Consider the following 23,541-nt stretch of genomic DNA (forward strand, 5'->3'; position numbering starts at 1 on the left):
TGCAGTTAGTTGTTAAAGAACCCTTCTTAAATTAGGACATCCCTCTCAAAAAGAGCAATAGTGGTAAGCAACAAGGTTTTTTTGTTTTGTTTTTTTTTTAGAACAATCTAAGCTAGGTTTTGTGACTTCTAGTTTCAACTCTGTCAATGGCTTACTCTGTGGAAAAGAGTTATGTAAGATTTAATTTTTAAGAATTATGTAATTTTCCATTTTATTTTTTAAAGAAGTCTTATATATTTTTAAGTTTATTTTATTTTGAGAAAGAGAGCAAGCCAGTGGGGAGGGGCTGCGAGAGGAAGAGAGAGAATTCCAAGCAGCCTCAGCACTGTCAGCACAGAGTCCAACATGGGGCTTGAACCCCTGAACCATGAGATCATAACCTGAGCCTAAACCAAGAGTCTGACACTCAAATGACTGAGCCACCCAGGTGCCCCAGTATTTTCAATTTTAAAATGTCTACTTTGATACCTGAATCTTAACTACCCAAACAATTTTTTTAAAACAGCAGAACCTGTTGAGATAAGAATCAGATGGGGAAAATGAGCATTAGAGAGGCACAGTCAGAAAGGGGCCCAAAGTCACACAACTGCCATAAGGCATAGCTGGACCTTGAATTGAGGTCACTGACTCTAAAAGCCAGGTCTTCAACTATTCTGCAAGGGGGTCTCAAAAACACGCTCAGGCATAGGTAGGTAAAATAAGGGAAACAAAGTGAATGTGATTGAGGTCAACTGGAGAGTACATGTCCAACTAAAGGCACCTGCAAAAGCAAAGGAACTCTACTCCAAAGGCACTCTGCTCCAAAACAGTATAGCCAGCAGACATGCTGAACTTGAGAAATCAGACTAGTTGGCAAGCAAGATATCTAGATTAAGAAATCAACTGATTTTAAAATATTGAGTCAATAATTTTTCTTAAAAAAAAAATCTACTAAAATGGATACAAAGAATGTGGAAATGATAGCAAAGATATGGAGCAACTGGAACTTTTGTGCACTACTGGTAGGAATGCAAAAATAGCAGAGCCACTTTGGAAAATATTCAGACATACTTTTATAAAATTAAACATGTACTTAACACATCTAACAGTCCCACTCCAAGGTGAAGTGAACACCTATGTTCACATAAAACTCTGTACCCAAATGTTCATAGTGGTTTATTCATAATCAAAAAGTGAAAACGACCCAAAGCTCTCCCAGTGGGGAATGGATAAGCAAACAGTGGTAAATCCATGCAATGGAATACTACTCAAAATTAAATACTACTCAAAATCAAAATAAACTAGTGATACCCAAAACAACATGGACAGATCTCAAAAGCATTATAAGTCAAAGGAGAGCCAACTTAAAAGGCTACATAGTGTATGATTCTATGACCTTCTGGCAAAGGTGAAACTACAGAGACAGAAAATAGATCAGCAATTGCCAAGGCTTAAGAGTAGAATGCAAAGGGTCAGCACAAGGCAACGTAAAGGTGGAAAGGTGAAATTCTGCATCTCTTTGCTGTGGTAGTTTTTAGCAAAACTTACTGGACTACATAGTCACAAGGGTGAATTTAATTATGCAAATTGTATCTTAACTAAATAATTAAGGGAAATAGTTGACAGGTGAAAAAAAGCACTGATTATATAAAACCTATTGTTTTACTATATTATGCATCTATACATATAAAATGCAGCAATATATTTTCTTCACCGATATATTATTTTACATTATAAAGATGATAAGTTAATGACAAATTGGCATATTTAGAAAGACATCTAATTTTAAGATCTACACCACACTCTGAAAAAAATCCATAGCACTCTAAAGCCTTCTACTTTCTGGAAGACTAAACAAGAACTCCCAAAGAATAATATACTATACCATGAAAATAGTGTTTGAGTTGTTAATAGGGAGTCAAGTTAAAACATTAACTTATTGAAATAATAGATACAAAAAATGTCTGGCAAATAATGAAGAACTCTACAAATATTAAATAGGATAGTCTGGTAAAAAGCAAAAGTATTAGGGTCAATCTACCTTGAATCCTCTCTCTGCCACTTATTAGCTGTGTGACCTTCACAAGTTATTTAATCTCTCTGCGCTTTATTTTCTCAACCACAAAATGTAAAATCCTCAAAGGGTTTTTGTAGACTGATTGAAAAAATAAAGTGCTTTTTTGTAAAGCACTTAGCAAATATAAAAAGTTGAGTAAGGTACCTGTTACTAATTTATGTAATGTCGAACATTTGAAGATTTTCATCTATTTTTAATTTAACGGGGAACATGGTTTCTTGCAGGAATTAGGACTACTCTAGAATCATCAGAGGATTCAGAGAGGCTGCTTAGAGTAGCAGCAGATATGACCAGGTGGCCCACAGTGGTCAGTATTGTTTCCTCAGTCCTTTCTTTTGAACCTGACTATTGGGCAACAAAGCTATCCATTTTCCAGCCACTGTCATCAGTGAAGAGCTTCGCTGGTGCCCCCACCTCCACCCCACCTCTGGCACTTAGACAAGGCTTTAGCGGGCTAGGCTAGAATGAGGCATGTGAGATGTCAAGGGTGCAAAAGTTGAGGAGCCCTAGGCACCTAATTTGCCTCACTCTAGCCTCAGCCCACCTTCCTTCCAAAATTCTTATTTCCACAGTTTTCGTAACACATACTTTTTCCACATTCTTCCCTACTCTGGGGAAGTGGGGAAATCTTTCCTTCTGCTTTTTAAAGCCTGAGAAGATTCACACAGTTTGGTGACTAGCTTTTCTGGTGATTAGCTTCTACTATTGTTGTATTATAGAGTCTGTATGTTTGTGCCCGTTTTGGATGAATTTCATTTTTGAAAGAATACTGCTCTTTTTTTCTCTATTAATACAGGAATCCCTCTTTGAAGGAATGTGAAAGCTTGCTGACAAAAAAATGATATATATGAATTTCACCTTCTCCATAACCCAAAAGAAAATGTTTGTAAAAAAAAAAGTAAATTCGTCCTTAAGTGTTCTTTAACATTTGTTTGTTTGTTTGTTTTTTACCTTTACAGTACTAGGCAATAGCATCTTCTGCAATTTGTAGCTTTATGGTATCTCATTATGTAAAGAAAATGAAAATTGCTTTTCAATTGCTTTATGCCTCATAACAGACAATTTACTGAGAAAATAAAGATGTGCTTCCACGTTCATCAAAAGAAAGTAATCCTTTTTTGAACCAATGGTATTTTGGTACGTTCCTTTCTAAAGTGTAAATCTAATTACAGTTACTGAATGGGAATTGAAGATATACTGATTCACTAATATAATGTGTGGAATGATACATTAAAATACTAGTGTCACCATTACTACGTACTACTTAATAATTCCAATTTAAAAATCTATTGTAAAGAAATGATGTCGCATATACAAGAGCAAATTCATTAATGATATTTTAAATTTGATATTGTCTTGAGTCGAAGGAAGATGGAAGGTTTCTAAATGTCCTGCTCTTTGAATAGGAATTATTTCAAGGATATACTAATTACGTTCTAGAAAATACCGTGCGTCCACTAGGACTTCACCTCTGAAGGCCATGCATGGGTCCCCAGGGCCGGCGGGAGCCACAGAGGCGGGGCGTCCCGGGCCCAGCGCCTCCCAGGCCGGCTCGGAAGAGGCCAACGCGCAGAGCCAGCATTCTAAAAGAGCCTTGGCTGGAGCGCCTCATCGCACAGCCCGAGGACCACGCTTCCCGCGGGTCTTCCCAAGTGCAGGACTTCTCAGGAGAGTTCCCCGCAGGGGGGCGGAGCCAGGACCAATTTTAGGTCAAAAAAAAAAAAAAAAAGGGAAAAAACCGGGGCCCGGTGTTTGCTACGGAGGCAGCCCACAAGGTCCGCGCCCCCGGGGAGAAGCGACCGCGATCCCAGGGCCATTTACGCTGGTCTGAGGAACTTCAAGTACCACAGAGGGAGCATTATCTCTGAGCGGCTCAATAAACTAGTCACGGACTACAGAGGTGGAGGTGCTTTAAGTAATTAGGGCACACGAAGCATTTACCTTGGTGGTAGAATAATAGGTTAGCGCATGGCAACGGCACACTTCACATTTCCTCAGAAAATTAAAAGTCACTCTCCACAAAACGCCAGGGTTCCCGCCTCAGCTCTGCGTCTGCCTAAGAGGCGCCCTCGCTCAGATTGGGTCCGCGGCTGAAGAACCGCGGCGAGGCGCGGTAACTCTGCGGGCCTTCAACACCGCGGACGCTCGACAGGCAGGACGTGCAGGCTCGGCTCAAAGTGAACCGCGACGGGGGCGAGGGCGGGGCCAGGCGGAAGCCCCGCCCCCTGTAGCCCCGCCCCGCCGGCCGGTTTGATTAATGACTCTCCGCTCCGGGCAGAGCCCCTCAGGTGGGCGCGAACCTCGCCTGGTACTGCTCTTCCGCCTGACATCAAGTCTGGCCCACACACGCCTGGCCACGGGGGCGCCGGTATAAAAGACGCGCCCAGCAGGGGCTGGAAGCGACTGTAGACTTCGGCTAGACGAGGATGGAGTGACCTGTGACGGCCCTGGCCACGCAGACCCAGCTCGACGCTCCTCGCCCGCTCGCTCAGCAGAGCCGAGCCCTGCACTGCCGCTCCAGGAAAGGTGAGGATTTCGGTTCGACCCCCCGTCGCGACGCTTGGTCCCCAGGTTTCAGAGGGGTAGCGGGTGCCTTAGTTCAAGGTGAGGTCAGGGTCCCCGTCTCCTGCCGTAGAAATTAGAATGAGCTCCTGCAGTCACCCCCCGGGATCCCTGGCCTCGAGAGCGAATGGTGCGAGGACTGCCCGCGTGAGCACTGACGGCCGTGAGTTGGCCCAGGGCTACCCGCTGCGCTCCGCGAGAATGACCTGCACCGTGTTTCCTGCGGGGCTGGCGCACAACGTTCCAGAAGTGCAAACAAGTTACGAACCGGAGCTCTGCTTCCGAGATCCTCCTTCCTCGGTAGAACAGCCCTTCCATTTAATTTGTCCGTGAAAAGTAAAACCGGCACCGCGCCCCTCCTTAGCCCTCTAAGCCCAGGAACTGTCAGGCCCCACAACTCTCCTCAGACGCGGGGAGGTAAACACGCCCGAGTCAAAACAACCTCATCTCTGAGAACGCCCCAGCCACGTCGTTGGCCCGGCGTGCTGCTGAGGCGAGAGGCCTGCGCTTCCCCGGTTTAAGCCCGACCCCCGCCGGGCCTCACCGCGCCTTGGGTCCTTTGCAGGGCACGCAGCTCAGGAAGCCGCCATGGACCGCGACGGCCCCGCAGGCAGCCCCCTGATCGCTAGGAACGAGACCGCGCCCGCGGTTGCAGCCACCCGCGACTCGAGCCCGGGCCGGGCAGGGGCAGGACCGGCGGGCCCCGGCGGCGGTGCGCGCCTGGGGGGCGGGCGGCCGGCAGCAGCGAACGCTGCGCGGGAGCGAAGCCGCGTGCAGACTCTGCGGCACGCCTTCCTAGAGCTGCAGCGCACGCTGCCGTCGGTGCCGCCGGACACCAAGCTGTCCAAGCTGGACGTGCTGCTGCTGGCCACTACCTACATTGCCCACCTCACCCGCAGCTTGCAGGACGACGCCGAGGCGCCGGCAGACCCCGGGCTGGGCGCCCTGCGCGGCGACGGCTACCTACACCCTGTCAAGGTAGGCAGGTAGGGCGCCCTGCGGAGCCGGGGCGGGGAGCAGGGCACCTTAACCCTCAGTGTCGGCCATCGCCTGGGCTGATGCCACCGAACTCTCACTCTTCGCTCGGGGTGAGGCGGAGAACTGACCTGGAGATCGATCTTGGCCCACCAGCGCCCAGGTAGCGACGTCCCCACTGCAAAAGGCTACTCCATAACTGTTGGCAGGTCATAATTGTTGGCAGGTAGTGGATTTAAACCCGAGGTGGCTTTGGGAGGGGTGTATCGCGCCTCTTTATAGGATGCAGCCTATTGCGATGCCTTTCCTAAATGGAAAGTTTCTCAGGGGTGCCTGGCAGGGTGTTTGGTTGGCAAGTTTTGGTGGTTTTGAGAATCAAGAGTTACAGTTATGAGCCTTTGAGAGTTTTTAAGTGTTTTTAATTCACATAATTACATTTCCATTGTGGTTTTTATCAGATGTTTGAAAAGCTTCGTTCAAACGGGGGTGATGGAATTATCGCCCTTTAAATAATCCAGGAAATCACTGTTTAAAATTTTTTGTAAAACTGGTAAGAACAAAATGAAACCGGTCTGCCATCCTATAGAGTAAAATTTTCAATCCCTTTTAATAAAGGTTAATTATCATGGATTAGACAGTTACCTAGAATGTTAAAAAAAACAATAATTGTTTATGTAATTTTCACAATAGATTGGCATATGTTAATCAAGCTGAGTACTATATTCAAATTCTGTAATGTGCAAAATTAGCCCACAGAATGCTTTGTATCATTTTTTACATTACATATAGATAAAATAGGGTTTTTATTTAATATAGTGTATACAGTTATGGTTTATTACCTGTATTGCAATATTTAGACTTTGCATCATCCTTTTCACCTAGATTTGATTGTCTTGAAATCCAGCATTCATCTGGCTTTGTTCACGATACATCATCTTCCCTGTTTTCTCTAAACCTAAATTTTTGAATTTTTGGTTCTACATTTTGCCACACACACACAAATACAAGATTAGGACTTGGCCTTAACCATGTCAGTGTTCAATAAAGTATTGAATAATCATCATTGAAATGTGGTAAAGTACACTTATATTAACTCTACTTAAAACTATGTAAAGTTCAGGTTCACAAATATAATCAACATGATGTTAGGTTCAAATTATTTCAATTATAGAAATTTGGAATATCACTTATTTATGATTATGATAGGCCTTGTTCTGTGATATATAATGTAATCTCTGCTGAAAAGTCATTCACTAATAATTAGGGGTTTTTCACTACAGTCTGCTTTGGATTGATATTCAAATGTATCATTAATATTAGATTTCTTTTGGCTTGACATTTTCCATATACTCTAAAAAAGTTCAACATTAAATAGACTTTAATACAGAAAACATCTGTTAAATGTCGCTGTGGGAGATACAATTCAATCAAATTGTTTTCACCTTCGTTTCTTGTAGTATCTTTTTGAGTGAATACTATTAATAATTTTCATGTAACAATAAGCTTAACAAGAGTTTTTTTGTACTTGTTTTTTCAGGTACCAAATGTTTTTGTAGTTTTACAGCTCTTTTTAAAAAATTAAATCTCATTTGTCCTTGGACCAATTATTTTGATTTTAAAAGACAATTCTAGGGATAATAAAACAAGGCCAAGGATTACCTCTTTAAAATGAAATTGATGATGGTTGAACAAGCGACTAGTCTGTATTAAAATTATCTACTGAGTGTCTACTGTGTGCAAAGCATTGTTAGGAGATTGAATACAATTAAGAATAAGACTCAATCTCTGCCCTAAATGAACATATAATAAAGACAAAGACAAAAATAAAGCAACAGTCTGTAAGGGATAATGTTCTGTGTGCTATAAGAGAGTTATAACCATGTGCTGCAGAGGTTTGGAGTAAAGAGGTTTCATACACATAATTGAAACCACCTGTAACACATTATCTTATGTATATGCTTAAGTATTAAGTCTATCTTTGATTAATCTTATGCAAAAGGAATAAAAATATTCTGATTATTTGTACTTTTTGGTTAACTAAGGGTATTGTAACCCTTAGTTAAAAAAATGTTCCAAGATTCTGCCTTACACCATAGTATTACTATGTCTTTGATGATTAAAGATCTGTTAACAAATATTTCAAAGCCATGATTTTGAGTCATCAGTCCTTATTATCAGTATTGGGGTTAGCATTGTGGGAGATTTACCTTAAGAGTATCTCAAATGAAACTGGAAAGTTTAAGTGAATGGGGTCCTGGGGCATAGCCTAAAAGAGCAGTTTTCATCCTTTTGGGATGTGAGCAATTTGATCAGCAAAATGAAATGATCCTCCAAAGGAAGAGGAATATATTTCAGATTCTGATATCGGGAGAAAAGTACAAATGTCTTTATTCATTGCATTACCCCTGGAGACTCATTGTTGATACTATACATATAAAATAATTTAAAAAATAAATACAAAAGGGGCACCTGGGTGGCTCAGTCGGTTAAGCGTCCGACTTCAGCTCGGGTCACGATCTCACAGTCCGTGAGTTCAAGCCCCACGTCGGGCTCTGGGCTGATGGCTCAGAGCCTGGAGCCTGCTTCCGATTCTGTGTCTCCCTCTCTCTCTGCCCCTCCCCCGTTCATGCTCTGTCTCTCTCTGTCTCAAAAATAAATAAACTTAAGAAAAAATTTAAAAAAAAATAAAATAAATAAATACAAAGTTTTGTCATTGGGTCATTTAACTCCAAAATCCAAGAGTGCATTTTTAAGGTTTTCAGGTTTAATTCGGTTAATTGTATGAGTTTACTTAGATTGTTCTAAGCCTAATGAAACAACATGGTTTCAAATAAATTTTATTAGGTAAAGTAGAGGTCAGAATTGTGTTAATCTACACAATGTTAAAACAGACCATTGAAAAGTGAAATGTAAATCCATCAACTGGCTTTTTTGGCATGACGCTGACATGCAGATTAACTGATATTTTATTTACATTTTATTTCTGACTCTTAAAACTACATGTGTACAGTAAATTCAGTTGAATAAAATCATTAGAAGCCTTTTTCAAAATCGAAAGTTCTTAAAATAGAAAGTTTTATTAAGTTCATGAAAAATGAGGCAAAAATCCACATATGCATTTTTTTAAGTTTATTTATTTTTTAGTAATCTCTACACCCAATGTGAGGCTTGAACTCCTGACCCTGAGGTTAAGAGTCACATACTCCTGGGGGCGCCTGGGTGGCTCAGTCGGTTGTGTCTGACTCTTGATTTTGGCTCAGGTCATGATCTCACAGTTAGTGAGTTTGAGCCCCACATTGGGCTCTGCACTGACAGTGCGGAACCTGCTTGATACTCTCTCTCTCCCTCTCTCTCTGCACCTCCCCTGCTTGTGCTCTCTTTCTCTCTCAAAATAAATAAACACTAAAAACATATATTTTTAAAAAAAGAGTCACACACTCCTCCCACTGAGCCAGCCAGGCATCCCCAAAATTGACATATACATTAAGTTTCTTCATTAATTACCTATGTCTCACCTTCATTTGTCTCCACATTTGGTTGCATGATTTAGAGTGATTCTGAATACAGTAGGACCCAGGTAGCACATATCAGAAATATCAGGGAGCATTCAGTAGTATGTTTATTTGCTTTTAAATATATTTAATTCATACGGAATACTCAAATTACATGTGAACTTTAAGCATGAGATCTTTATGCTCATGAATATGAGGCAGGAATTTAAAAGATTGAGAAGCACAGGTTTATAATATGCCAAAAATTTTACACTTGAAATTGATGATTTCAGCCCTACACTATTCACTACATGGGTTAGTCTGCTCGGGCAGCAATAACAAAATACCATAGGCTGAGAGGCTTAAAAAATAGAAATTTATTTTCTCACAATTCTGGAGTCTGGGAAGCCTAGGATAAAGGTGCTGGCCAATTGAGTTCCTGGTGAGAGTTCTCTTCCAATCTTGAAGTTTGGCAACTTCTCTTTTTCAGAAGAGAGAAACTTTCTCTTCCTCAAAAGGTCACTAATCTATCATGAAGGACCCACCCTTTTAACCTCATTTGGCCCTAATTACCTCCACAAAATACCATCATGTTGGAGGTTAGAGAATCAACATAAGAATTTCGGGGGTTAGGGGGCAGGGACACAAACAGTCCATAGCACTGTGGCACAATGTTCTTCAGTATAAGGCAGGACTTGAATCTGACCTAACAATGTCAGGTCCTGACCTATCAGAAAAACCCCAGACTAGTTTCTAAAACACTTCATGTTATGAATCCATGGCAAGAATCCCAAGGACAGGACCAGTGATACACCCAGAACATATAAGAATGCACATCTGTGATTTAAAACAACAAACCTGAAGGGGCACCTGGGTGGCTCAGTTGGTTGAGCTTTTGATTTCTGCTCAGGTCATGATTTCACAGTTTGTGTGCTTGGGATTCTGTCTCTCTGCCCCCCCCCCCCCCCCCCCCCACTTGCACACATCCACATGCGCTCTTTCAGGCTCTCTCAAAATAAATAAATATTTTTTTAAAAAAAACCTGAAATGGAGGGGCGCCTGCGTGGCGCAGTCGGTTAAGCGTCCGACTTCAGCCAGGTCACGATCTCGCGGTCCGTGAGTTCGAACCCCGCGTCAGGCTCTGGGCTGATGGCTCAGAGCCTGGAGCCTGTTTCTGATTCTGTGTCTCCCTCTCTCTCTGCCCCTCCCCCGTTCATGCTCTGTCTCTCTCTGTCCCAAAAAAAAATAAATAAAAAACGTTGAAAAAAAAATTTTTTTTTAAAAAAACCTGAAATGGAGTTGCAAAAATAAGTAGCACACTGTCAGTCTTATTACTGTATCAAATGTAAAATGTAAGGTTATTTATAGGAAGATTATATACGAGTAGGCCATTTTTAATTCTAAGTAACACAAATTTTATGTTTTATGCATATTTAAAGTATAGATTTCCAGCCAGAATAATCTGAATTTAGGACTCTAAAATGGACCTGAACTGCATGAGAGCAAATTCACTTAAAAAAATAGGACTTTTGTTGGTTGCTAAGAACAGAAACTCCTGGATTATATCACATGCCCACTTCTATCCCTTATAGCTACATTTTACATCTGGAATGCCAGTTTAGGTGAAAGTAACTGTACTCAGAAGTACCTTATACTCAACTTCTGCAAAAAGAGGTCCATTCTGATTTCATTGGTCTGGCGTGTGACTTGGTCGTCAGTCTTCTTTAAAGCTCCCCATGTGATTTTAATACGAAGCTTGGGTTTAGAATCTGAAGCTCTTATGGTCTTTGCCTTGTTAATAATTGTATTTCTATTTGAACACTGCAGATCATCCGTCAGGCATTTAAGAACATTTCATGGTGCTTGTAACCAGCAGTCTGCCTGTAAATGTTCAGTGATAAAAATAACCTGCTGCTCATGTCAGCATTTACTCCCTAGAAAGTGTGGGATCCCATTGCTGACCTTTGGGAGTTCCACTTTATTAATAGTCTAAAGACTTTTCTTTTTGTATAAAAGTAGTATTTCTTGGGGCACCTGGGGGACTCAGTTGGTTAAGCGGCAGACTTTGACTCAGGTCATGTTCTCACATTTAGTGACATCGAGCCCTGTGTAGGGCTCTGTGCTGATAGCTCAGAGCCTGGATACTGCTTCAGATCCTGTCTCTCTCCTTCCCTCTCTTTCTCTCTCTCTCTCTCTCTCTCTCTCTGCCCCTCCCCAACTTGTGCCTGTCTCACTCTCTCTCTCAAAAATAAATAAACACTAAAAAAAATTAAAAATACTATTTCTCTGATTAGTACTCCAAGGACCTATTACAAAACTGACTACCAGAACCACCCCCCCCAAATTCTGAAAGTACTACTTATGTAATACATTTTTTCATCATCATGTCTATTTGGCAATAAGTTATGTTAATTTTTTAAATGTTTATTTAGTTTTGAGAGAGAAAGAGAAGCACAAGCTGGGGTGAGGCAGAGAGAGAGAGAGGGAGACACAGAATCTGAAGCAGGCTCCAGGCTCTGAGCTGTCCACACAGAGCCTGACGCAGGTTAAACCCACAAACCATGAGATCATGACCTGAGCTGAAATCAGATGTTTAACCGACTGAGCCACCCAGGCGCCCCAAGTTATATTATTTTTGAGAAGTACACGTTTAAAGTGAATTTAGAAAAGTTGCAATCAAAATACAAATGTGATAACTACTGAGAGATTAGTGCTATATGATGCCGCTACATCCAGATATTTATTTTGGATGTTATATTTATATAACACCAAATATTCTAATATTTATGACTTTGAGATGCTCTTTTAGCTAGATAAAATGTTTATATAGTTGAATTAGTCACTTTTCATTACAGTTCTGTGACATGTGGAGACATATAATACATACCATGTATTACTTTTTAAAATATCTTTAAAACCAGGAATCTTGTTTTAGGCTTTATTTTGCTTTAGGTTTAGTTTTTGTTTTGTTTTTTTAATTTTTCTAAGTTTATTTTGAGACAGAGTGTGAGTGGGGGAGGGGCAGACAGACAGAGGCTGACAGTGTAGAGCCTGATATAGGACTCGAAACCATGAGATTGTGACCTGAGCCGAAATCAAGAAGCAGACACTTAACCGACTAAACCACCCAGGTACCCCTAGGTTTAGTTTTAAATTAAAACATTATTGATAGATAGATTTTCCTACACTTAACTCTTATCATTCTCCCTAATTTCTTGCAGTTCTTGTCCACATGCACATGTATTATATTTATACAATTATAATCAAAGTCATGGTATATTTTTACTTTCTTTAATGTTTTTTTATTCTTTTTTAATATTTACTTATTTTTGAGAGAGAGAGGGAGACACAATCTAAAGTAGGCTCCAGGATCCGAGCTGTCAGCACAGAGCCTAACAGGGGGCTGGAACTCACAAACTGTGAGATCATGACCTGAGCCAAAGTCGGGTGCTTAACCAACTGAGCCACCCAGGTGCCCCTAAGGTTCATTTATTTTTGAGAGAGAGAGCGTGTGTGAGCAGGGGAGAGGCAGAGAGAGGAGATAGAGAATCCCAAACAGGTTCCACGCTGTCAGCACAGAGCCCAATACAGGGTTTGAACTCACAACCAGTGAGATCATGACCTGAGCCAAAGTCAGACACTTAACCAACTAAGCCACCCAGGTGCCCCTATTTTTACTTTTATTGTTAGTATTAATAAACATTTTTTTCATGTTGTTCCTTAGATTTCACAATTACAATTGTTACAAACATCATGATATTGTATTTGTCTTGAGACATTGGAATTTTTAGTATTACTATTACAGGCATATCTGTCATAGATACTAACTTTTGGATTCTTGTTTAAATATTCTTTTTCAGAAATGGCCCATGCGATCAAGATTATACATTGGTGCTACTGGTCAGTTTCTGAAGCATTCTGTGTCTGGAGAAAGAGCAAATCATGGCAGTACTACAACAGACTCACAGCCTTAGGCTCTCCTCTGATGGGTGCTGGTAGAAAGTGGCGTCATTTTTAAATAGTAGGAAATAATTCTATATTTATTACATCAGACATAACAAACATCATTCCTGAAAGTTCACATGTGAATCCATGGTTGGAAGTTCAGATTTATCTGTCTAATCTATATAAATATGGATTTAAATAATTGGTCTTGGATAAAACATCCAGCTTATCTATTCATTGTGAGAGATAGTCACTACTGAATACTGTAAGAAAAACTATTGGAAAAAAGAAAAACACCAAAATCGAAGAATTGTGTATGTATCCAGAGACTGTACATGTTTTCTGTAGTATATCTAGTACACGCTGAGAAGCTGATACCTTAATAGTCTTGATACCAGTATTCCATTTTTGTGAAAACCAGTTTGTGCTTAAAGTTGGTCTAAGAAGCCATTTCGGTTGGAAAGCATGAGATCATTTATTCAGTTTTAGCTAAGTACGTGTGAAAAGATTGTTGAGATAATATGAAGTTGCAGTAACTTCTATAACTAGTTATTTTTCCCTCTTAGAAAACTTGGAGTATTAGAATAGTTTGCTGTATTGGACAGGGCTTGGCCACCTTCCTAGATGACTATTAAATATCTTACTATGTTTCCAAATTGTGGAAGGCTTTGGGAATCCCTGCAGCCCAGTGTGAATAGCAGATAAGTGTCACTGGGCAGAGGGTTTGTCACCCTCCTCCCTGGTTACTTCACCTCCATCCCACCCGTGTTCAGGTCCTGGACTAGATGAGCAGGTGCAGCTGCAGCCATCTTACAGAGAGCCAAGCCTGTCAGGGGCTTCAAGTGAGCGCCCATGACCATTGACAGTCACTGCTTTGGCTAGGCTCCTTCTCTCCCTTGTCAATTGCCGTTCACAATCTACCTACTTGGCCATTACGAAATATGAAAAAACTGGGGCGCCTGGGTGGCTTAAGTCAGTTAAGCGTCTGACTTCTCAGGTCATGATCTTGCCATTCATGAGTTCAAGCCCAGCATCCGGCTCTGTGCTGTCAAGCTCAGAACCTGGAGCCTGCTTTGGATGTGTCTCCCTCCCTCTCTGCCTCCTCCATCACTCAGGCTCTGTCTCTCAAAAATAAATAAACATTTAAAACTTTAAAAAAAAAAAGAAGAAATGGGAAAAAACCTGTCTGATTTGGGAATTCTGGCACTGATCTGCACCTTGAGAGAGTCTGAGGACACAGAGTGACTACCTTGAGATAAATCAGGCCAGAGCAGACCCCACTGAATCTGCCCCAATTTAACCTACAACAGGAAGGTGCCCTGCTATGGGCCTCTCCCACCACACTACACACCAAGTGCTCAGGGAGCTGCTGTTCTGCCTGATTGCACCAGTTTCGGTTTTCAGCAGAAGCTTGAGGGTCAGAGCCAGAAAGTAGGAATGTTTGTCGGGGAACACATTGAATCTCAAAATAGGGTGTAATACAGATTTAAAAAATCATCAGTCTCTTATGTCTTAACTCCCTTTCTTCTTTTTCTCCTCAGTCCTTACTATTCCACTTTCCAACTGTAAAGTTCATTTATTTCTAAATAACCCAGTGTTAAAGTAACTGAATTTGATCCAAGATTAGCAAATAGAAAGGTATATTAATGGGCTTATGGACTTAGTTGGATTAGTATAGCTGTTGACCACCATTTTATTTTCTCCTCACCTCAGTTTTCTTCTAGCTTTTGGCAGTGAAATGATGTGAAAGACCATTTGAAGGCAAAAACTGTCATTCAGTTGATTCAGCTGAACATGGCTCATACCTGATAGTTTGTCATTTTCATTACTTTAATGTGAATACTCCTTGTAATGTGACCAAAGCATGTGTTTAAAAGAGGAAGCATATAATAAAAACTTTCTACATATAAATATGTAGCAAAAATGTTTACATACTTAAATATTTGTGAATATATTTACCCACTCATATAACATTGAAAGGAATAAAATGTAAAATGAGATATGAATTTAGCCATTCACTATTATAAGTTATTGCCATAAAAAGTGCTAAGAATAATCTTTTATCTTAAGGAAGGAAATCAAACTTCTTTATAGTTACCTGAAACTGAACTCTAAATACTACATATGATAGCAAGAATTTCAGAAAAATGGTTTCATTGCTAATAATAAAAATAATCTATTTGGCTACAGTTGTTAAAGCATTTAATTGGGGGAAAATAATGACTTTTGTTGAATTCATCCTGTTAAATAGTTAAGCTTCGCCTTTAACATTACTACTTTTTATTTCTTCTTGTCAACTTACAAAAAAGAAATGTTTTAATGCCAAAGAAGTATATTTCTGTCATAGGTTCACATAACATTTCATTAAATTGCTAAATATGCTAACAACTTTTGGTTGTTGTTTTGGTAGGCTGGAAAATCTCAAGGGAGAAATTGCATACTTTCACCCAAAGGTTCAAAGGAGCATGCTGTTTTACTTAATGGTGCATGGTCAGGATAAGGGTATTACTAAAATAAAGCATTACTTTGAAAATTAATTTAGTCTGTTAAATTTGCATCTGTCTCTGTGGACATTTAACAAATATTTAAGGTACTTAAGGTACATTTTAAATATTTCTAGTAGATAACTATTTGGCATTAGATTCTTCACCGTGCTCTCCTTAACAGAGTATATATGAGGACTGGGGATGGGGTATATTTGGATCACAGTAGTATTCCATCGTCTGCAAGGAAAATCCTAGGTTAAATTTCTGTCATTTCACTCAGCTCTCAGCAATATGACATATATTTAAATTCCTCTGTAATGAAAATTTTAGAGGATAGGGAAGTATCTTTTTAGAAGTATAACCAGTTCCAACAGACTTTAAAAATATTCTTTTTCCGATTATAAAAGTACAGTGCAGTTTATCGTATGTCAGTTATGCATCAGTAGTTACATTAAAAGTATATACATACCCATTTTAAAAATCAGAACTTAATAATAAAAGGGATAATGTGGAAAGTAAAAGTCCTACAATGGAAGAGGGTGTTTGGGATACAGAGTAAGGGTGAGGGAATCTATGTTACCTGTTAGTAAAGAGTGGTTTTGCATGTTTATAAGGTTTATTTGGCCAACTACTTCAATCTGCAGTTATAGATATCTTAAATAGTGGTTTTCTTATCTATTCATGGAGACTTTATTTAAACATAGAAGAAGCTGTGCAAAAAGAAAAGAAATGCTGATTGACCTTGCTGAAATTATGTCATTATTTTAGTTGAAATTGCTTTTTAGGTTAAATTATTCAATAATTTCACTTTCTCTCATGGGTCCTCATTTGATATTCATGAAAGCAACTAACCAGTTATTGTCAAGAAAAGAAAAAGTATTCAGGCTCCAGTAAGATCTCTCTATCTCTCTTTTTTCTATTGGACAGAGGTAATTCTCTATATATTTTTCCAGCACATGATTTAATCTTTTTCTTTAACCCCTGGTATATTTATTATAGTGCCATTCTGAGGAAATAAGCCAATGCAGAAAAAACATTTCTGCAGTGGCCTACATGATCCCCTTAAAAATCAACACATGAATTGTATTTGGCATAATTATAAGACAACTTGCTTGTTGGCTCCACATAAAATTGTATTCTTAGCTGGAGGGGAGAAGAAATTATAAATCACAACAGACTATGATCCAAACTTATATATTAACTATCTTACTTTGAGAGGATGGCTTAATCTAAATACTCTTTCCTAACCCTATATAGGTTATTGCAGATTATATCAATCATATTGTATTTGAAAAGATACGAACTTGAACTCTTCAAGCATTGGCAGATTCTATTTTAATCTGGTAACAGATTCTTTTTTTTAAATCATTGCTGGAGGATGTGACATCTACAGATTCCCAAATAACTTAAAACTAGTAGGGTACTATTTCTACCTTTCTCCATGGTACACACTTTAGATCTTTTAGTTTTGTTTTTGTTCTTATTGTGACTTTAAAAATATCCAGGGGTGCCTCGGTGGCTCAGTCAGTTGAACATCCAACTCTTAGTTTCGGCTCAGGTCATGATCTCCTGGTTTGTGAGTTCAAGCCCCACATCAGGCTCCATGCTAATAGTACAGAGTCTGCTTGGGATTCTCTTTCTCTGCCCCTCCCCCACTTTCTCTCATTCTCTCTTTCTCTCTCTCTCTCTCTCTCTTTGGTCCCTCTTGGTCTCTCTCAAAAATAAGTAAATAAACTTTAATAAAAATATCCAAAAGCTAAGATTCCCAAATTTTAAAAGCAACACTAGAGAACTATAAAATTGTAGATCTCAAAGAAATTAATATGCATTTGTTACATATTGGTAACAGTATGAAACTGTTATAACCGAAAAAAATGAATGCCCTTAAATCCTATAGATTTGCTTCCCACAGACTTTGAGGACAGCACAGATGGTACTGCAGCACGGTTGGGAACATGGGACATTAAGTATTCTTGCCTAACTACATAAACCGGGGAAGGGCTTCCCTTCCTATGTTTATACAAGTCTTAGTTTCAACTCATAGGAGAAACCAGCTCAGTGAAATATACCTCAATCACTCAAACTCTTTCATTATAAATTGTACCATAGCATTCAGCTGTCAGAAGCTTTTAAATTATAAACTGAAGAATAAGCTTAACTATTAGGCTTAAAGATTATGTCAATAGTCATTTCCTGTGCATATGATGTTACTGAAGAAACTCATGCATTCCTGCCTTCTCAGGACCAAGAAGTATGTCCATGGGGAGTTCTGGGGATGGACTTAAATCACTTGTCTCCATTTTTATGGTCAGTGCAAAGTCTAAATAAGAATTGATTTTAAACTTTCTTATTTTCCAGTAAGTTCTGAAATCACTCAATTTAGAAATTTTAAATGTGTCCTATTATAAAGTATCTTAGTGCTTTACATAGAGGGGCTTATCATACAGATCAATATATATTTTTTTCATTAAGTTGTATTTAAAAGAAAAAAAAAGTCCTGCGCCAGATTGTTTCTTCTTTGCGTGCAGTACATCCGTGCCTCTTGCTGATTGTAGGTTCCTATACTGGAGTCATCTTGAAATGTAGGCTATAACCAAGTGGAAAAAGTGATGTGCTACAGCAGAAACAGGAGAATCAAGAGAAGGAAGAACGGTGGGAAGTAGGAAGCTGTTTCCAGATCATCCTTTCAGAAAGAGGAGGCCAGTACCACCATGGAACCAATCAGATTGGAAGAGTGTTATTCTGGGACATACAGGAGAGCCTGCCTTCAAACGGAGACCTGACTTTGGGACAAGACCAGAACAAGGACAAAAAGCTGCTAATGCTGTGCCACACTTGAGGCCCAGAGAGCAGCCACAAGGGGTCTCAGGAAAGACTAGGCCAAGGTAGTTCTACTTTCCTCTCTGGCCAGACAGCCAATGCCAGAGGCTGGACAATGTTTCGAGTGATGGTAGTGGTGGGAATGGCTTGACTTGAGACAGAAACTTCTCGTCACTCAAACAGTAAGTGCAGTCTTCCAACCCCCTCAACCCATGAAAGCCCCACCGAGACTTCGGCCATTCTTGAGATACACACTCATTACATTAGTGCCCTCCCTTCCCTTGTTGAAGCAGGGCTTCCTGCAAAAATGAATGGTGAGAGGTGAGAGAGCATATTACTCAAGATCCACCTCTAGTCCAACTTGAGGAAATGAGGAATGGGGAGGCCAGAAGAGATGGAAAAAGAAATAGATTCTAGATAAAAACCTAAATCCCACTTCCTAGTAAGAAGTGATTGTGACTACATAGGTAATGTAGGGCATGAAGTAGTTTACGAACTACTTAGGGCATGAAGTAGTTTACGAACGAGAGGAGGGTATCTTGTATTTTTTTTTTAAATTTTTTTTTTTTAAACATTTTTATTTATTTTTGAGACAGAGAGAGACAGAGCATGAATGGGGGAGGGGCAGAGAGAGAAGGAGACACAGAATCGGAAGCAGGCTCCAGGCTCTGAGCCATCAGCCCAGAGCCCGACGCGGGGCTCGAACTCACGGACCGTGAGATCATGACCTGAGCTGAAGTCGGACGCTCAACCGACTGAGCCACCCAGGTGCCCCGGTATCTTGTATTTTTAAGTACTAACCTGATTCAGTAGTCTGCAGGCTTCCCTACTCACTGAATTAAGGACCTCTGGTTAAAGGGAGACTCCTAGAATGAAGTCATTATATACACCTTTGAAGTCACAAAAGTGAGTCAGCATTCCTAGCAAGATAATGGACCTAAAATTCAAACTTTATTAAGAGAGAAAATAAAATTCAAAATTCCAAAAGTTGCCCTCTATGTATTAAGAGCCAAGATTGGAGGCATAGAAACAGTTTTACGCTAAGTGGGAATAGAGGGGTCAGGCCAAGGGGCAGATGTAATTCCCCCGTGTCATTCGCTGTGGGTAGAATGAGGAAATGTGGGGCAGTGAGGATATGGAGAGAAGGGCTGGCCTCACCACACTTCTCTAGGTAAAGCCTGGAAGGCTGCAGACCCCTGGAAGAGCCCTGGATTCCACCCAGAGACTGGTGAGAGGCAATGGCTGAGTGGGGACCCTGAGGGCAGCCAGCATATTGCAGCCAGTTGCAGAAGCCAGGATGCCAGGAAATCAGGGAGATGGCAGACTAAGGGGGCCTCAAAACAGAAGGCTGTAAGCAGGACTCGGGGCCCCAGCAGTGACATCAGCATGACACCAAGGTAACAGACGCACTGTGTCAATCAGGTCTAGACCCAGAGGACAGAAAGGCATGGGGGCTGCAGTCTCTCCCTCCACCTCCTTTGGATACATAACTTCTTCCTGAAGCTAACCAGAGACTGAAGGGGAAGGGCAGGTAAGAAGCCCACTGAGAGGAGAAAACAGCCCTGATAGAGTCTCAACATTTATGTGACTGCATATTTAACTGCAGTATTTAAAAACATCGGCAGATGTTTTTCTTCAAGGGTGGGGATTCCAGAATAAGATGAAGTTGGATGCAGGACAGAAAGCTACCTTACTTTCTTCACACTCAAGTCATGGCGTGGACATTTTAACCCATTTATACCATGGAGATTGGCTATTTGTATTGACAAATTTACAACGTAATTGTATTTTTTTTACCTTCCAGTTTAGAACACACCTCAATGAGTGACTGTGATGACACCGAGGACATTCATGGACCTCTGTAAATGGATTAGGAAAATTCAGAGTATGAGAAGCTGGCCAGGGATGCGCTGCTAGTCAGTGGCAGAGCCAGGATTCAGACTCAGGCTCTGAGAGTTTGGTTCTTACCTGCTCTGGGCTGCCTGCCCTGTTGTCTACCTGGATGCTTCAGGTAGTCCAGTCTCCTACCCCCAGTCCTGTTGGAAAACATCCTTCTTTGCTTCTGATCTTTCACTGTGATAAGCATTTGGCTTAGTGTTTGCCCTCAATAAATTTCCCTTGCCTTTTTCTCCTGTTCCCCTCAGCTCACAAAGGTGATGTGAAATAATAGCTGAGAAAGTGCATGTAGACAGCAGAGAAGTCAGGAATGTCTTCTCTGGCTGGTTAGCTCAGTTACATGGAGGGTAAAGATGGTAAGATGAAGCATAACACACATACCAAAAACAAAGCAAAATGAAAACAAACAAACAAAAAAGCCATAAAGGAAAAGATGGGTAATTTTGACTACATAAAAAATAAATTCACGTTAACTAACCTGAATTTAAACAAATTTTAAAAAATTAAAAAAGTACATAAAAATAAATTCATAAAATGAAAGAAAAAAACATAAATAAGGCAAAAAGACAAAAAGGAAACCAGGGCGGGGAAAGTCACAACATACAAGATAGTCACAGTAGTAATTTCCTTTATATAAAATCAGCTCTCAGGAATTAAAAAGACCAGCAACTCAGTAGAAAAGTATGTAAAATCGGGATCACCTGGGTCGCTCAGTTGGTTAAGCTTCTGGCTCTTGGTTTTGGCTCAGGTCATGATCTCACGGTTCGTGACTTCCAGCCCTGCATCGGACTCTGTACTGACAGTACAGAGCATGCTTGGGATTCTCTCTTTCTCTCTCTGCCCCTCCCATGCACTATCTCTCTCAAAATAAATAAATAAACATATATATATATAAATAAATAAACATATATATATAAACATATATATAATGAAATGTTTCATTGCTTTTTAAATTATATATATAATATATATTATATATTTTTTAAATTATAATATATATTAAATATATATATTTTATTATATATATAATTAAATATATTTATATTTTATATAATTTATATTTTATATATTTATTAAATATATATATTTTATATATTTTAAAATTATATATATATTTTTTAAATATATTATATATATATATAATTTAAAAGGCAATGAAACAACATTTCACCTATCAGAATGATACAAACTATCTAGTTACAGACAAATAAGTACTGAAGATATAATATACAGTGTGATGACTATGGTTAACAATATTGTATTATATATCTGAAAGTTGCTAAGAAAGATCTTAAAAGTTCTCACCACAAGAAAAAAATGTGTAACTATGTGAGGTGATGGATGTTAACTACACTTATTGTGTAATATTTCACAACACATACATATATCAAGCTATTATGATAACACATACATTATCAAACAATATATATATATATATAAACACCTTAAACAATGTTATATGTCAATCATGTATCAATAAAACTGGGGGGAAATGGTTAACTGGACTCAGAAGGTAAATGCTAATTAATTTTTCTGGCATACTGGAGTTAACTTGTTTTAACCAGGCCCTAATGCTTGGGAATGTGTGTTTTTGATGAAAATAAATCTCTAGATTTATCCTTGTGCCTTTACCCACCTCTCCAAGATAATATTAAATGGAGTAATGTGGGGGGAAAAAGAATGCTACAAATTTAAAATACCCAGTATTGGTGAGGATAAGGAAAGGAGCACACTTTTGAGAGTGTGAGCTCTTTTAAATACAATTTGGCAATATCTCTCAATATTTTAAGTGTATACACTCCAACTTAGTAATTCCACATTAAAGAATTTCCCTGAAGATACACTTATATTCACAAATGTAAGAATAATTATTGCAGGACACATAGGTGGCTCACTCAGTACAACATGTGACTCTTGGTGTTGGGGTCGTGAGTTCCAGCCCCACATTGAGTGTGGCTTATTTTAAAAAATAAATAAAATACTTCTAAAAAAATTATTGCAAGTATTCATCATTTTTTACCTTACAATTTGTAGATTTAACAATGCAGTATTGCCTGCAGTACTGGGCCACACCTAAGTAACCTATCAAAAATGCAAACCTGAGGAAGTAACACACCTGCTCAAAGCCCTTTAATGATTCCCTATTAGCTAAAGGTAATGGGGTGCCTGGGTGGCTCAGGCTGGTTAAGCATCCAACTTCGGCTCAGGTCCTGATCTCACAGTTCGTGGGTTCCAGCCCGTCAGGCTCTGTGCATAAGGTGCAGAGCCTGGAGCCAGCTTCAGATTCTGTGCCTCCCTCTCTCTGCCCCTCCCCCATTCACACTCTGTGTCTCTCCAAAAAAAAAATAAACATTAAAACAAAATCAAAAAAAAAAAAAAAAAGGTGATGTCTAACTCTTTAACTTGGCCTATGAAACCCCTACCTACATCATTGCCCTTACTCTACCACTTCCTGTTTTACACTTTACATTGTAGCGCGCGCGCACACACACACACACACACACACACACACAGTATTTCATGCTTCAGTGCCTTTATTCATAAATCAATTGGTCCACAAATATTTTTTTCATTATTTTTTATTGAAGTATAATTAACAGAGCTATATTAGCTTCAGGTGTACAATATGATTCAACAAGTCTATACATTTCTCAGTGCTCCTCATAACTGTACTCTTAATCCCCCTTATTTCACCCAGCCCCCCACCCACTTCCCCTCTGGCAACCACCAGTTTGTTCTCTGTGTTTAAACCTGTTTTTTTGGTTTTTTTGGTTGGGTTTTTTTTTTTTTTTTGGTCTCTTTTTTCTTTGTTTGGTCATTTGTTTTCTTAAATGTCACATATGACTGAAATCATATGGCATGTATCTTTCTGTTTGACTCATTTCACTCAGCATTATACCCTCTGGGTCCATCCATGTTGTCACAAATGGCAAGATCTCATTCTTTTTTATGGATGAGTATTATTCCATTGTAAATACACCCACACACACACAGACACACACACACACATATATATAGTAAATATATATATATATATATATATATATATATATATATATATATGATATACCTTCTTTACACCTGTGGTGACCTTGTGACCCAATTCTGTTCAATGAGACATAAGTAGAAGCCTTGGACCCTAATGAATTTCCAAAGCCATCTTACCAGTCCTGGACTGCCTACCTATGGGTTTCTTTTACATGATAGAATAAAATCCTAATTTATTTAAGCCCCTATGGTTGGGTCTTAATTTTTTTTTTCTTTTCTTTTTTAAGTAGGCTTCACACCCAGTGTGGAGCCCAATGCAGGG

The 23,541-nt window shown here is 39.6% G+C and overlaps 2 protein-coding genes across 3 annotated transcripts in view; both read left to right on the forward strand.

The window, feature by feature from the left end:
- PPP1R42 (protein phosphatase 1 regulatory subunit 42) overlaps positions 1-2,960 on the forward strand; it is a 53,918-nt gene extending 50,958 nt beyond the window's left edge. Inside the window, exons 9-10 of one of the 2 annotated variants that reach the window (XR_015246947.1) lie at positions 2,281-2,363; positions 2,853-2,960. Coding sequence is in view for 1 of the 2 variants with exons in the window: in XM_025922915.2 (XP_025778700.1) it covers positions 2,853-2,898 (46 nt within the window). In the remaining variant the exon portion in view is untranslated. The remainder of the gene's footprint in view (positions 1-2,280; positions 2,364-2,852) is intronic. The other variant, XM_025922915.2, reaches the window with a different exon arrangement.
- Positions 2,961-4,305: 1,345 nt separating this feature from the next.
- Positions 4,306-15,566, forward strand: TCF24 (transcription factor 24). The gene is made up of 3 exons (XM_025923037.2): positions 4,306-4,582; positions 5,184-5,596; positions 12,945-15,566. Exons 2-3 carry the CDS (start codon positions 5,207-5,209, stop codon positions 13,056-13,058), a joined length of 504 nt encoding a protein of 167 aa, XP_025778822.1. The 5' UTR covers positions 4,306-4,582; positions 5,184-5,206; the 3' UTR covers positions 13,059-15,566.
- The last annotated feature ends 7,975 nt before the right edge of the window (positions 15,567-23,541 follow it).

Source organism: Puma concolor, chromosome F2 (genome assembly GCF_028749965.1).
Source record: "Puma concolor isolate L17-30 chromosome F2, mPumCon1.1.hap2, whole genome shotgun sequence".
NCBI lineage: Eukaryota > Metazoa > Chordata > Mammalia > Carnivora > Felidae > Puma > Puma concolor.

Bases quoted from the DNA above. Each gene is read 5' to 3' on its own strand.
- TCF24 (XM_025923037.2), top strand. From the start codon at position 5,207: ATGGACCGCGACGGCCCCGCAGGCAGCCCCCTGATCGCTAGGAACGAG. The intron at 5,597-12,944 runs GTAGGCAGGTAG...ATTCTTTTTCAG, and splicing joins GCTACCTACACCCTGTCAAG to AAATGGCCCATGCGATCAAG.